This window comes from Elephantulus edwardii, unplaced genomic scaffold (assembly GCF_000299155.1).
Source record: "Elephantulus edwardii isolate Elephantulus edwardi_28Jun2011 unplaced genomic scaffold, EleEdw1.0 scaffold00046, whole genome shotgun sequence".
NCBI lineage: Eukaryota > Metazoa > Chordata > Mammalia > Macroscelidea > Macroscelididae > Elephantulus > Elephantulus edwardii.
In genome coordinates, this window is record NW_006399796.1 from 17,594,690 (window position 1) to 17,609,512 (window position 14,823).

At 37.7% G+C, this 14,823-nt stretch overlaps 1 protein-coding gene across 1 annotated transcript in view; it reads right to left on the reverse strand.

Moving 5' to 3' along the window:
* Positions 1-14,823, reverse strand: part of FBN2 (fibrillin 2) — a 352,899-nt gene that overhangs the window by 251,672 nt on the left and 86,404 nt on the right. Inside the window, exon 6 of the mRNA XM_006886013.1 lies at positions 2,438-2,635. Coding sequence (XP_006886075.1) covers positions 2,438-2,635 — 198 coding nt within the window. The remainder of the gene's footprint in view (positions 1-2,437; positions 2,636-14,823) is intronic.

Sequence of the window (14,823 nt, forward strand, 5' to 3'; positions counted from 1 at the left end):
AAAAAAATTAACTGTTTTCTTGGTTGTAAAATACATTAAAATAATTCACTCATTGCCACTGAGTCAGAGCCAACGCATAGCTGATCATCTTGCAGGTTTTTGAAGGCTGTAAACTGCATGGGAAGAGACTGCCCATCCTTCAGCTATGAAGGTGAATCTGTTATTGTTAGGTGTCATCAAGTCAGGTACGATTTATGAACAACAGATCTGAACTTCGCCCTCACCCGTGTCATCCTCATCATTTCTTACGTACCCTGGCACCATTGCAGCAGTCACTGTATTGATTTGGTTGAGGGTCTTCTTCTCTTTTGCTAATTCTTTCCCTTCATAAGCCTGATGTCACTCTTCAAGAAATAGCTAACAGCTGCTAGACTCAGGCCACCACTGAGACACCACCTTTGGGCTAGTGGCACAACTTTTTACAGACTAGGTCACCAGAGCTTGGAATAATTAACCAGTAAATACTTAAAGAATCCTGGCTACTTAGGCTGGAATTTACTCTTACAATCTTAGGGCCTCAAACAGTCCAATATCTAACACATAAACTAGTGAAATTAGTGTATGATCTGGGAGTCCCAAGACATTACCTGGACACAAGATACTCACCAGTTTATATTACAAACTTTGAAATAAATAGAATTATATTCAGAGTGCATCTTCTGCCTTTAAACACTACTAATCTTGATAATCACAGTTAACAATAACATTAATCAAAATAAATACAGTTAATCATGGTCATATTTTAATGATGATTAATTTTATAAACCATAATGAATGACAATGATTTTATGAGACACAATGTGAATGAAGGATAGTACACGCAATACACACAAACTTTGAAAGCAAACCAATGTAGAAATTTAAGAAAAATAGCATAAGACACCTCCCTCATAGCTCTCTTACAAGGGCTTGGTTTCTAACAAACTTAGGAAAGAGGTGGTTCATCTAGATGTTTCTATGTATACCAGTTTGTCATACTATACAGTGGCTCACCTTTTGCCATGAGGCAAGTAAGAATTATGGCACAATTCTTTCACATTCTGTTATAATCACCCAAGCTGGATAGGTTTTACAGTGAGATTTTCAGACAAAAAATCTTAATAAAAAAGAACTAAAAATCTACTTCTAAAAATTAGCCAATGAACTACCATCTCACCCCAGTAGCAGTGGCAAAGTTTAACAGGACAGCAAGTAATAAATATTGGAGGGGATGTGAAGAGATAGGAACCTTTATATACTGTTGGTAGGATTATAAAATGGTACAACCACTCTGGAAGGCAGTTTGCTGTTTTCTCAAAAAGCCGAACATAAAAATTCCATATGATCCAGCTATTTAGCAGCTTGGAATATACCCTGAGAAAATCAGAACTGAGGCACAAATGGAGACTTGTACACCAATGTTCATAGCAGCATTATTCATTAACACAAGAACATAGAAACAGTCCAAATGTCCAACCACAACTGTAATACATTCACATGATGGAATACTACACAGAATGCAGGAGCAATGATTTTGAAAATCACTACCGAATTTGGTAGGGACTGGAGAGCATTATGGCAAATGAACTAATTCAGTCCCATAAGGATAAATATTGTATAAGACTATCATTGTACAAACAGATAACTAGTATAAATGTGTGGGAGGATCTAAACGGGGGTAGGGAAGAAGCAGAGGGGTAAGGAAGCAGAGGGCTGGTAGGGGTGGGTAAAGGAAATGGGAAAGATCTACTATGAAAAACAACATATACAGATTTTGTAAGCAAACCAGCATAAAATTTTCTTTTTAAAAAAACAAAAAAATTAGCCAATAAAAATTCCATGTATGCCAACTGAATACTCACATTTACAGTTTTGGAAGATGAGGCCACTAGGTTATTACAAAAACGTGGTGGCCACAACTATAGACGTTAGTTTAGCAAGGGATGTGAGGATGTGGCTGACCAGGAAGGTTCCATTCTATTGTGCATGTCACCACGAAGAGTCAGGACTGACTTAAATGACAAATGAATATTGAGTTCTGAGTAGGTTTTATTCTCTGATTAAATTGTTTTAATTTTATTTTAAATTTTATTTCTTTCTATCTTTCTATCTTTCTATCTATCTATCTATCTATCTATCTATCTATCTATCTATCTATTTGAACCAATTTTCCACATGAGCTCTATTTCTTCTTCTTTATTAATGTCAAAAATTGAAATGTAAAATGTTTATTAAGTAGCTACAACATGACTCATCTACATTGTTGTTGTTAGGTGCTGTCAAGTCAACTACGAATCATCCCTAGTCAGGCTTATTTATCAGGTTCCTCTTGGAAACGCTTATTGTGTTAAAAGCTACCATGTGAGATGCCAAACACCACAAATCCAGGGGAAGAAGACATGACGTGCTGGTGGCTGCTCTGCCGGCCTTAGCGCACATAGACAGACGGCTGACTCACCTTGGCATGCTCCCGTGCGGATGTTGGGGATGAAGCCCCGTCGGCAGGGCTGGGGCTGGGCTGGACACATCTCACAGGGGTGGCCCCAGGCCCGTCCAATGGTGGCACAGCAGAGAGTCTTTGTGCAGACAATGCCTGTCAGCTGTCCCTGGCACATCTGGTTGTTGACTTGAGTGAAGCATGGGCCAGTCCTGTAATCTGGAATGTGAAGGAATAAAGAAAGGTGAATTTTGTGAATTTATATCAACCTTATACCAGTGCCTCCAAATGCATAAAACAGAGATTGTTTTATCTGACAGTAAAGTGTCCCAAGACAAAAAGTGATTTCCAGTTTGAAAATTCCTAACTTTTAAACATGAGAGGTACATTAGAAGATGTCAATGCACTCTATGCCACCCACCCATCCTCTTCTAAACAGTAGGTTCTGACTCAGGGATTCTGCTGTAGGTTTCAGAAGCTGTAAATCAAAACAGAAGACTGTCCATCTTTTTCTCTGAAATATTGCTGTTAGATTTGAACCACAAATTACACACAACCTTTGGGTTAACTGCACACCTCCCTACAGGCTAGACCACCTGCATCTACACTCTATACCCATTCTTTCATTGCCATACAATCAGAACCAGCTCACCACTTACTTTCTCGAGAGGTTTTCAGAGGTTGTAGATTGCATATGAAGAGACTGGCATCTATTTTCTAAGAGCAGCTGATGAATTTGAACCATCAACCTTTGGGTCAGCAGCACAAACCCTTACCTACTAGACCACCAGAATTTATGTGTTATACTGTTATTGTGTTATTGTGTGACACTCCTGCAGATTTTCAGGGTCTGTACAACGCACAAGAGGTAACTGTCCATCTTTCTACCCCAGAGAAGTTGATGGATTTGAACCATGTAACTTTGTAATGGCAGTGAAATGTCTTACGACTATGCTAACCAGACTACAAATGGCTTAAATAGCTGTACTTTCTTAGTCCATATAGTGTTTTAAAAGAATTTGAATTGAAAGTCATTGTTTTGAAGCTGGGAAATTCCACATGGAATTTTATTTATGTCTTTTCTTGACAAGCTAGAAGTTCTTCTGCCCATGCTAGGTTCATCTAGGCAGTGGTGGAACAAATCATCCCCTCTCTAGTACACATTACAGCCACTCCCAGGTCCTCAGCATGCCAGTCTTAGACCTGCAGGAATTATTTTTATGAGCCCTCTTTATATAGTACAGTAAATGTTTTTACTTGATAGAAAAGATTTCATAATTGATATTTAGTTCCAACAAAGTGATTTTCATGTCTCTGGTACTATGCTTAACTCACTTCGAAAGACATTACTAAAGAGATTTATGATCACAGTTGCTTCAAGAGGAAGGCAAGAGGGGATTTGTCCCCTAGCAGATAACTATACCATTCTCTACCGTTCCTTCTCTCACTGCCATGAAGTCAGAACAAATGCACTGCTGACCCTTTAGCAAGTTTTCAGAGGCTAAATCATGCAGGAGTAGACTGCTCATCTTCCTCCTGCAGAGCAGCTGGTAGATTCAAACCCCTGGCCTTTAGGTAGGCAGCAAAACTCCCTACCCACTAGGCTACCAGAGCTCTCTCCAGCTCTGCTATGATCATGATTATTAAAAAAACAAACAAACAAAAACCACCCAAAAGCAAAACAAACTCCATAATGTAATACATTTATGCCATGAACTTAGGCAGGCACTTCTTTAAATATTAAAGAGAGTTCATTTAGACGCTTGTATCTCAAAGTATGGCCTGTAGATAGCTGCATCTGTCAAATGAGAGCGTATGAGAAATGACATAATTTTCAGACACACTACATCAAACATGCATTTTAGGAGGAACTACCCCTGCTTATAACATATCCCCTTTATAAGTAAAGGAGAACTGACTGGTTGTAGTCAAGTCAACCTGGACTCGTGGAGATCACATGGCTGTCAGTGCAGAGATGTACTCTAAAGAGTTCTTTAGAACTCTTGGTGTTTCTTGTGTGGCAAGCCTTTCTTCCAAGGCAACTTGGAGGAGACTGCAACAGCTAGTCTTTCAGTTAACAACAAAACACTTTAGCTGTTTAAAGCACCCTGGGGTATTTCTACTCTATCCACCTCTCTGCTACAACTTAACTTCCGTGTATACTTTGGAGGCTCTGGATATCTTTTTTTTTAAGCAGAGCTGAATCATAAACCAAATAGCTTTATATGGAGGATGCTTTCTGAAAGTTGTTTCTTTTTGAAGTAGAATACACTATTGGAGGAAGGTCAGTTTCCCAAAGGCTGGACCATGTCATGATTCACATTTGTTGTAAAATGGCAAGAAAAAAATATGTGAAAAGATTTTGTTCCCTTTCATGTATACACAGCTGGTTAACTCTTGAGAGTGTAAGATGACAATCAGTCTCTCCTGGCAAACCCCAACACAAACCACAATATTAGAATTGCAAGGAAAAGCTAGAATGAGTTAAATTCAGATTTCTGTAAGAACAAAATCACATGTTCAAAGGAAGAAGAGTCAATAATGCTGGTAAAGTTTATATGAAAAATTATTACTGGGGAAAATCAAGATAATAAGTTTCAAAATGCTCTATACTGGGATATTCAGAGATTATATAAATACACATACACATATACACATACTATAATTGACAAAAATGCAATTTAAAACCACATGAAGTGTCTACTTTAAGGGAGATGAGGCATTCTCACCTACAGGAAAAGAATATATTTAAAGCTTAATATAAAGGAACAAAAGCTAGGATAGGTAACTTCTTTGGCAAGCAGATTTAACATTCTGTTACTCTGCAGCTGAATTTCAACAAAAATAGCTCATTTTAATCTCCTGCATAAGAGCAACAGATGTGTTGGCTGGAAATTGAGTTTTCAAAATAGACAAATTTTGGAGCAGAAACATAGATATGTCAAACTTGTAAATAAGCGTACTTCCCTCACCACGATTCTGCCATTTTAAATAAATATTACCTAAACCAATACAGGTTGCCATCAAGTCAGTTCTGACCAGCGCTTTGAACTAGTTCATTCCAGTCAGGCCACTCCCCGCTTCGGCCCTGCTGAGAACCCACATTTCCGTCCCCGACATACTGAGTCAGAATCCACATTTTAACAAGATCCTCCTGAGATTACTGGAAAGCAATCACTGAAAGATTGGTGAAGACACCAAGGGACCTGGATAAAACTTAGATTCTAATTCAGTGTTTATGGCATCAAAATGCAAATTCTCAAATGGGGGTCAAACTGGAATGAACAAACCTGAAGCCCTCATTCTGATATATGGTGACTCTACGTGTTTCAGAACACAATTACACTCTACAGAGTTCTCAGTGATTGATTTTTCCAAAACAGGTTGCAAGGCTTTAGGAATCTTAATAGGTTTTATTAAGTTCTAAGTAAGTATGAAAAAGTTGGTTTTTGTTAAAATATAAAATCTTTATTTTACTGTAAATTCATGTCCTCCTCAAAATCCTATTGCCAACTAAATCAACTGTCAGGAATGATATTCTATTTTCTAATTATAACATCTTAAAATTATGCCCTTTTCACTCATTCACTGACTGCTGATGACTCCAGTTGATTTTAGGAGGCTGTAAAATGCACTGAGGAGATTGCCTATCTTTCTTCCACAGAGCAGCTGGTGGATTAGAACTCCCAGACAGACATGGACTTTAGGTTAGCAGCACAACTCCCTATGGACTATATCAGAGAACACTCATGTCCTCTCAGCTTTCTTTTGGAGATGGCAAATCTTTGCTAAAGAACAGCTATCTATCTCTGCCTGAAGGCATTAATTAAGCCACTTTCACACTACTCGTCTCGGGAACCAAGAATTTATTTTATTTGCTTTTTTGGCAAGCTATTCTGGATATACTCTGTGACACAGTAAAACTTTCAAAAGCTGGAACTTGTAAAAGGCCAAAACTTGCCAAAGAAGAAAATCTCAAACATTTTGCACTAAATATAGAAAGATACATGTGGTAAACATGCACCTTTTCAGAGGCAGAAAAAATGTGAGACTTGGGAAACAGGGAGTACCATTTAATTGTTTCACTGTACATTTTGCTTTCTGGATGACAACTACTTCCTCTAAAATTTAAATCTCCCATTGACTCAAAAATGAATGACCTGAAAAGTATGAGTTGTTGCTGTTGCTATGTATTAGTCAACTGAGCTAGGTAACTCTCCAGTGGTTTTTCAGAGGCAGCAAATAATGCTGGAGAAGAGTGCCTGTCTCCTGAGGAGCGGCTCTAGGATTTGAACTGGGTATCCCTGGGTTGACAGCACAATTCTTTACCACTCAGCCAACAGAGCTTCCTGAAAAGAGTTGATAATAGATATTTGAGAAGGATTTAAATTTCCTAAAATGATTGGACCATTTTCCAGCAAAGTTTACTTGAATTTTAATTTAATTATGAACAAAAACTATTTGAAGAAAACCTTTTATTGATTGTCATTGGCTATGCATTCTCTTCATGAAGGTTTACATCTGCACCATGCATCATGGGGAAAACATTCATGCATGCCACACTAACCAATCAAACGCAAGAAAGTTCTTTCAATGTGTTAACAAAATACAAGTAGAAACAACTTCTTAAAATTTATTTGGAGTTCAAAAAAACCTGCAAACTCACTGATGTCAAGTCACAATTTAACATAGCTGATCCTTCAGTGGGTTCTCAGAGATTGTAAACTGCGTGGGAGGAGACAGGCATCCATCATTTTTCCACAGAGCAGTGGATGGCTTAAAACCAACTGTCTTTGCATTGAAAGCGTAACTCCCCTCCACTATGCCATCAGAGCGCACTATTTGAAGCAAGTACACAGATAAGATAGTCACCTTCCTCCTTACTTAATTATAAAAAACTGATTTAAAAATAGCTTATTTAGAGAGGCAAGAGACCTCAAAAAAGCAAAACATTTCTAAGAAACAAAAATGAAGTGGGAGGCATAACACTCCCTGACCTCAAAACCTACTACACAGCAGTAGTAACCAAAACAGCATGGTACTGGTAAAATGACAGACACATAGACCAATGTAATAAAATTGAGAACACAGAAATAGATGCAGCTAACTATGGTCAACTGATACTCGACAGGAAATAAAACCTATCAAATGGGGAAATTACAACCTTTTCAACAAAAGTTGCTGGGAAAATTGGACTGCCACCTGCAGAAACCTGAAACAGGATCCACATCTCACACCATACACAAAAATAAACTCAACATGGATCAGAGACCTGGGAGTAAAGCCCAAAACCCAAACCATAAAGTTTATAAGAGACAAACTGGGATCAAGCTTTGAAGGGCTAATCTACAGTATAAACAAACTGTCAAATACAGCCAGAAATACACAATCTTAAGAGAATAAAATTGATGAATGGGTCCTTCAAAAGATTAAATCCCTGCGTGCATAAAAACTTTTCCCAACAGGGTGAAAAGAAAGCCTACTGACTGGGAACAAACATTTGGCAATACTAACTCAGACAAGAATCTCATAACAAAAGTTTATAGAATACTCTCGGGGCTCCACAAGAAAAAAACCAAACAACAACACACTGACAACCTAATTACATACAAAAAGGATTTTCACAGAGGAAGATATTCGAATGAACAACAGACACATGAAGAACTACTCCAAATCACTGGCAATAGAGAGATACAAATCAAAACCACAATGAGATACTATCTCACTCCAGTAGCAGTGGTAAAGTTTAACAGGACAGCAGGTAATAAATGTTGGAGAGGATGTGGCAAGATAGGAACTCATACACTATTGGTGGGATTTTAAAATGGTAACCACTTTGGAAGGCAGTTTGGCACTTCCTCAAATAGCTGAACATAGAAATTCCATATGACCCAGCTAGGAATATACCCCAAGAAATTGAGAACTGAGGTTCAAATGGAGACTTGTACACCAATGTTCATAGCACCATTATTCATCATTGCAAGAAGATGGAAACAGCCAGATGTCCAACCACAACTGAATGGACTGAGAAGCTGTGGTGCATTCACACAATGGAATACTACACAGCATGACACAGGAGTAATAATTTTGCAAATTATTATCTAACTTGGAGAGACTAGAGAGAATTATACTGGGTGAACTAGTCCATAAGGAAAAATAAGAAATAAGAAAAAAATACTGTATAAAATCAGTATTGTAGAATGAAGATGAGGATCTAATCTCTTTATACCTTGGACTAATGCTTCTAAAGCTTGACGTCAGTTTGTCTCTTATGAATGTCATGGTTTGGGGCTTTACTCCCAGGCCTCTGATCCACTTTAAGTTGATTTTTGTGTATGGTGTGAGATGTGGATCCTGTTTCAACTTTCTGCAGGTGGAAGCCAATTTTGACAGCACCTTTTGTTGAAGAGATTATCATTTCCCCATTTGATAAGTCTTATTCCCTTGTCTATTTTTGGGGTCTCAATTCTGTTCCATTGGTCTATGTGCCTTTCATTGTACCAGTACCATGCTGTCTTAGTTACTACTGCTGTGTAGCAGACTTTGAGGTTAGAGAGTGCTATGCCTCCAACCTCATTTTTGTTTCTCAAAGTGTTTTGCTTGTTCAGGGTTGCTTGTCTCTCCAAATAATTTTTATAATTTCTCTTTCAATCTTCTTGAAAAATGAATTTGGTATCTGGATTGGGATTGCACTGAACATGTAGATTGATTTTGGTAGGATTGTCATTTTCACCATATTGAGTCTTCCTATCCATGGACTGGGTACATTTTCCCATTTCTTTAGGTCATTTATTGTGTCTTTCAGAAACGCTCTGTAGTTTTCTTTATATAGCTCTTTTGTATATTTAGTTAGGTTCACTCCCAAATATCCTAATTTGTGGATGGCTATTATAAATGGAATTGCTTTTTTAATTTCCTTCTCTGAGTTATCTTTGTTGCTGTAGATGAATCCTATTGATTTTTGGATATTGATCTTATATCCTACCACTCTCCTAAACTGGTCTATTAACTCTAACAGGTTTTGTTTTTGGTTTGCTTTTTTTTGAGTCTTTGGGGTTTTCTGTGTACACTATCATATCATCTGCATATAGCAACAGTTAAACTATTTCTTTGCCAATCTGGATACCTTTTATTTCCTTCTTTTGTTCTATTTCCCTAGCACACATTTCCAATAAAATATCGAAAATAATTCGTGACAGTAGGCATCCTTGCTGGTCCCTGTTAGCAAGGAAAATGTTTTTAGTCTTTCTCCACTGAGAATGACGTTGGTTCTTGGTTTTGCATATGTACTTTTCACTATGTTGAGAAATTTCCCTTCTCTTTCAATTTTGTTGAGTATTTTCACTTTTATTTACATTAAGCAATTATTTCCATTTTTAATACACAGACCTTGAGTTTCCTTCAAGATGTTAAAAAAAGAGGTATCTAATGAAAGGCTTTTTTAAAGTTCGGGAAGATGAGTGGAGCAGCTGGTTTCTACAAAGGTGTGTTTTCTGTTATGGCTGAGGCTTGGGTGGGACTGTTGCTAGCCATTGGGTATGAGCCTGGTTTTAAATGTTTTTAGTCAAACATTCTTCTAAGTAGTATAGCACTTGTCTGTCAATCTGCTGTACAGATGTAACTCCTGGTTACTGTGATGCTAAACACTGATGTGTCAAATGCGATAATGGTTACCCATGCTGGACAGTGTTTGATGGAGCTCTCAAACTAAAACAAGAGTGGAAGCAAGAGTGGCATCCACTTCTGAAATAGCTTGCCTCTGGAAACTATGAACTTAGGGAAATGATGAAAGTTATACAAGTGGTCAAGACTTTTGTTCATAGAGTCACTATGAGTCATCTATGACTTGATGGCACTTAACAACAACAACAAACAAAGTTGATGGAGCTCTTATGGCTTAATCCATAGGTTCATAGAGTCACTATGAGTCATCTATGACTTGATGGCACTTAACAACAACAAGAAAGTTGATGGAGCGCTTACGGCTTAATCCATAGGTAGCTGCCCTGCTAAATCAAAGTTATACTTCTCTGGTGGTTCAAATCTAAAGTGGTTACTGAGGCTATAATTTGTAGCCTACTCATTGGAGAGTCATTGGGTTTTGAAATATATATATTTAAGGTAAAGCACACTGGTGGAAGTGTAGGTTAAGGGTAACTGAAAGGTCAATGGTATGAACTCATCTACCAGCCATTCTTAGGTTGGCATAAAGGCAGTCTGTTTCTGGGATGACTTATTTACAGCCTTGGAAACTACAGGGTGGTTCTTTCTACTCTTTCTTTCAGGTTCTTTGTGTCTGAATTGAGTCACTAGACTTAATTTTGTTTGGCTTAAAGTGCTATACAGGAGGTTCTGGGTTATAAACATTTGGGATGGTGACTCACTGCTACAGAGTGAGTTCTGACTTATAGTGCCACTGGGTTTTCCAAGACTGTAAATTGCATAAATATATATTTGTGTTGTATTGCTTATACAAAGGGATTTGACTGTGTGGATCATAACAAATTATGGCTAACACTGGCAAGAATGGGAATCGCAGGGCACTCAGACCAAGAGGCTATTATGTGAGCAGAGTAATAGAATACAACATTGTTTAAAATTAAGAAAGGAGTGCATGAGGATTGCATCCTTTCTCCATACCTATTTAATCTGCATGCCGAGCAAATTATCCGAAAGCTGATTCTATGAAGAAGAATGGATTGGAGGAAGACCCATCAATAACTTTTGTTATGCAGATGACATAATCTTGCTTGCTGAAAGCAAGCTTGAACACTGCAGCCTTCAATATGGATTGTATCTCAACATCAAGAAAGCAAAAATTCTCATCAATGGACCAAAAGGCAACATTATGATAAATGGAGAAAAGATTGAAATTGTCAACAACTTCATCTTATTTGGATTCACAATCAGTACTCTTGGAATTAGTAGTCAGGAGGAGATACATTGCACTGGGAAAGTCTGCAGCCAGCAATCTCTCCAACTTACTGAAGAGCAATGATGCCAGTTTGAGGACTAAGATGCATGTGATTCAGGCCAAGGTCTTTTCAGTCATTTACTATCCATCTGAGAGCTTGGTAATGAATGGCAGAAGAAGAATTGATGGTGCCTTTGAACTGTGGTTCTGGAGAAGAATACTGAATAGCTCATGGACTGCTAAAAGAAGAAACAGGTTATGTCTTGGAGAAGATGCAGCCAGAATGTTCTTTGGATGCAAAGACTAAGGCTTCATCTCACATAATCTGAGCATGTTGCTAGGAGAGGCTTTTCCTTGAAGAGAGACATCATGCTTGAAAAGGTGGAGATACGGTAAAAGAGAAAGGCACTCGACCAGGTGGATTTGACAGAGTGACTGCAGCAATGGGCTTGAATTTGTCAGAGATTGTGAGGATGGCACAGAATCGATATGTTGGTCATTGAGACACTATGAGTCACACTTGACTTGATAGCTCCTAACAACACAACATAAAATTGCAATAGGAGAAGAACGCTCATCTTTCTCTCGTGGAGATCTAGGATAGATCTAAGATGAATCCCATGGATCAAAACCACCAGAGGAGAACAGACTTTAGGAGAACAGTGTATTCTCTTTGGACTAGACTATGCTTTGCATAAATCTGCCCTCATTTAGAAATAAATGAACCTAATATTCTCAACAGATTTTCATCACAATCACCTTCACTCGCTATACATGTTGCTTTAAAATAATTAAAAATACTTTCAGGCTTTTCTTGCAATGAAAGGAAGCTAACTAAGAATCTTAATACATTGGTTTTTATTTACCTCCAAATTATTTAAGATGCAGGAATAGATTGCACCCTAGGTTTACATCCTGTAAAGAAGTTAGTGTGACCTGTTTGTGCTGTTTTACTTTCTTATTTTTTAATCAAGAGGTATACTGTAAAAATTCCTTGAGGTCAAGAAAGAAGTTAGTAGATGTAGGGTAGTGCTTTGAAGAATTCCAATTCTGGGTTACACAAAAGGGTAGTTATTGCTGTTGTTATGTGAAAATGAGTGGGAACTGACTCACAGTTGACCCTCCAGCAGGTATGCAGAGGCTGACAATCATATGGAAGGAGTTTTGATATATTGAGTCCACTATCAAACACCGTGTGGAGACAAGAAGGATTTCACACCAATACAGACATGCATGTACAGCACGAATGAAATAAGCAAGCCTCTGTTACACTTTCTATGTTCTTTGTCTAAAAGGAAGTAGAAAAATGGGCTTTGGATTGGGGTTGGCTGGTCTTTTAGGGTGAGTGATCAGCATTTCAGATGCCAGGAGAGATGACTCCAAAAGCCAGGAAATTCCAGGTGACACCACCTTAAAAGAACTTCACTACCAACGCAAAGGTACACAGTCTGAATCCACGAACTTCTCTGTGGAATAAAGACAATCTCCTCTCATATAATTTACTGCCTCTGTAAACCTGCTGGCGGGTCAGCTTTGGTTGGTTTCGACTTCACAGTATACACTAACACTGGATAAAGAAGATGAGCTCACAGGACTGATGTGCCTGTACTGTGACTTTCTCCATTGTCTCTATGCAACCTGGACTCAATGAGGACCTAGATGATGGCTCAGTCAAGGTTGGAGTTTTGTCTGTCAGACGTGAACAAAATTACAGAATTATAAGAGGCTTCAGATACTGCTAATTTATTTCTTTTTTAAATTGTAGATTCAATTAACTGAGATAACTGTTTTCCTTTATGAATAATTCTTCTCTTTCAAGATCATGTATTGTTAGAATTAAGTATAGAAAAGTTTAAGAGAATTGAAATAATTAATATTTTGCTTTAAGCAATTTGTACAAAAGTATGTCCCTGTAAAGTTTACCAGCATTATGACCCATCCCTCTAGACTGCATTGCAACCACTGTTTAAAAGAGTTAAGTAACTTATTTTATAGAGTCATGATTTTAAATTTTTACATTTATATAGAGTAGTGGATCATTTACTTGAACTTTACAATTATAAATATTCCAACTTCTAAAAATGTATATTTTATAAGAAGTTATTTAAGCATTTGCAAAGGTTTTTAAAGCTACACAACTCAAATACTTAAGAAAGATAACAGATGTATATAAAAGTCATTGAAAATGTATGAAGGTGTTTCATTAAGTAAGAAGGTGGAACCTAGCTAGGCTCCTTAAAGTGACTAGAAAAGTTCACTAGACTTATTAATAAAATGGTTACACTAGAATTATTAATAAAATAGTTATAAGCTAACCTTAAAAGGTCAGTTAACTTGAATTTTGAAATTAAGTTCTAGTGATTAAAATATTAATATTTAAAACCCAAATTCACTTGAGTCTTTGTCCTATGTAGTGTTACTGTTATAGGCACAGAAAAATCCATGTGCACAACTACGGATGCAACACATCATACGTGGTGGATATACATGCTCTTACAACTATTGACACATCCAGACAGGCTATTTGGGCATCCCTCCAAGGACTTACGGACCACACACTCTGCAAAGTTTTTTGTGAGGTAAATTCTTGCATTGGCATTACTGAACCAAGTGTCTTACAGAACTGCCAAAATGCTGCACTGCAATTCCAAAGGCACGCAGCTCGAATCCACTAGCTGCTCTGCAGGGTAAGGATGGACAATCTCCTGCTGTGTGATTAACTGCCTCTGAAAACCTACCAGCGGGTCAGCTAGGGGTCAGTTCTGACTCTATGGTATACAACAATAAAGATTTACACTTTTCATTAACACCAGGGTGTCCTTGTATCTTCTCCCTTCTCTGAGTAGAGGAATTGTGAAGCAGTCACTTACTTAGTGAAAATCATTATCACATCATTTTGAATTATGGCAACAACTTGTTGTTTTCCTTTTCTGAAAAACCAGAAAAAGGCAGCTAACCCTGTAGCACACACTGTGCACACATTTACTTCCTGTGAAAGAAATCTTTTATCCTGAAGTATAAAAGTATGTTGCATATAAACAAATGAAGAAATTAAAAGACTAATTTGAGATTCAACTTCTCAAAACATTTGCTTGCTTTACCTCTATTGCAGGCCTCTGTGACCACAAAAATTACAGGATAACAAGGGCATCTAAAGTATTGTTAAAAACTGGATGGTTCACATTCGGAGATAAAGTGTTTCACTGTCAAACCTAAAGCAAGGAGGCCACATCCACCAGGTGCTTTTTGGGAAAAAAAGATGGACAATCTCCTCCCATGTGGCATACAGACCCTAAAAACCTTCTGGGGGATCAGCTGTGAGGCACCTTGAACTCACTGACTGACACATAATAACCACCAACCAAAGCCTGTAATTACTCCGAATATTGTCATAGCGTCACATATATTCATTCTGATCAAGCATAATCTCATAATTTTCAATTAGCAAGCCCAGTTTTGCTTTATTTCTGGTTTCTCCTAAGGATGAATCTCA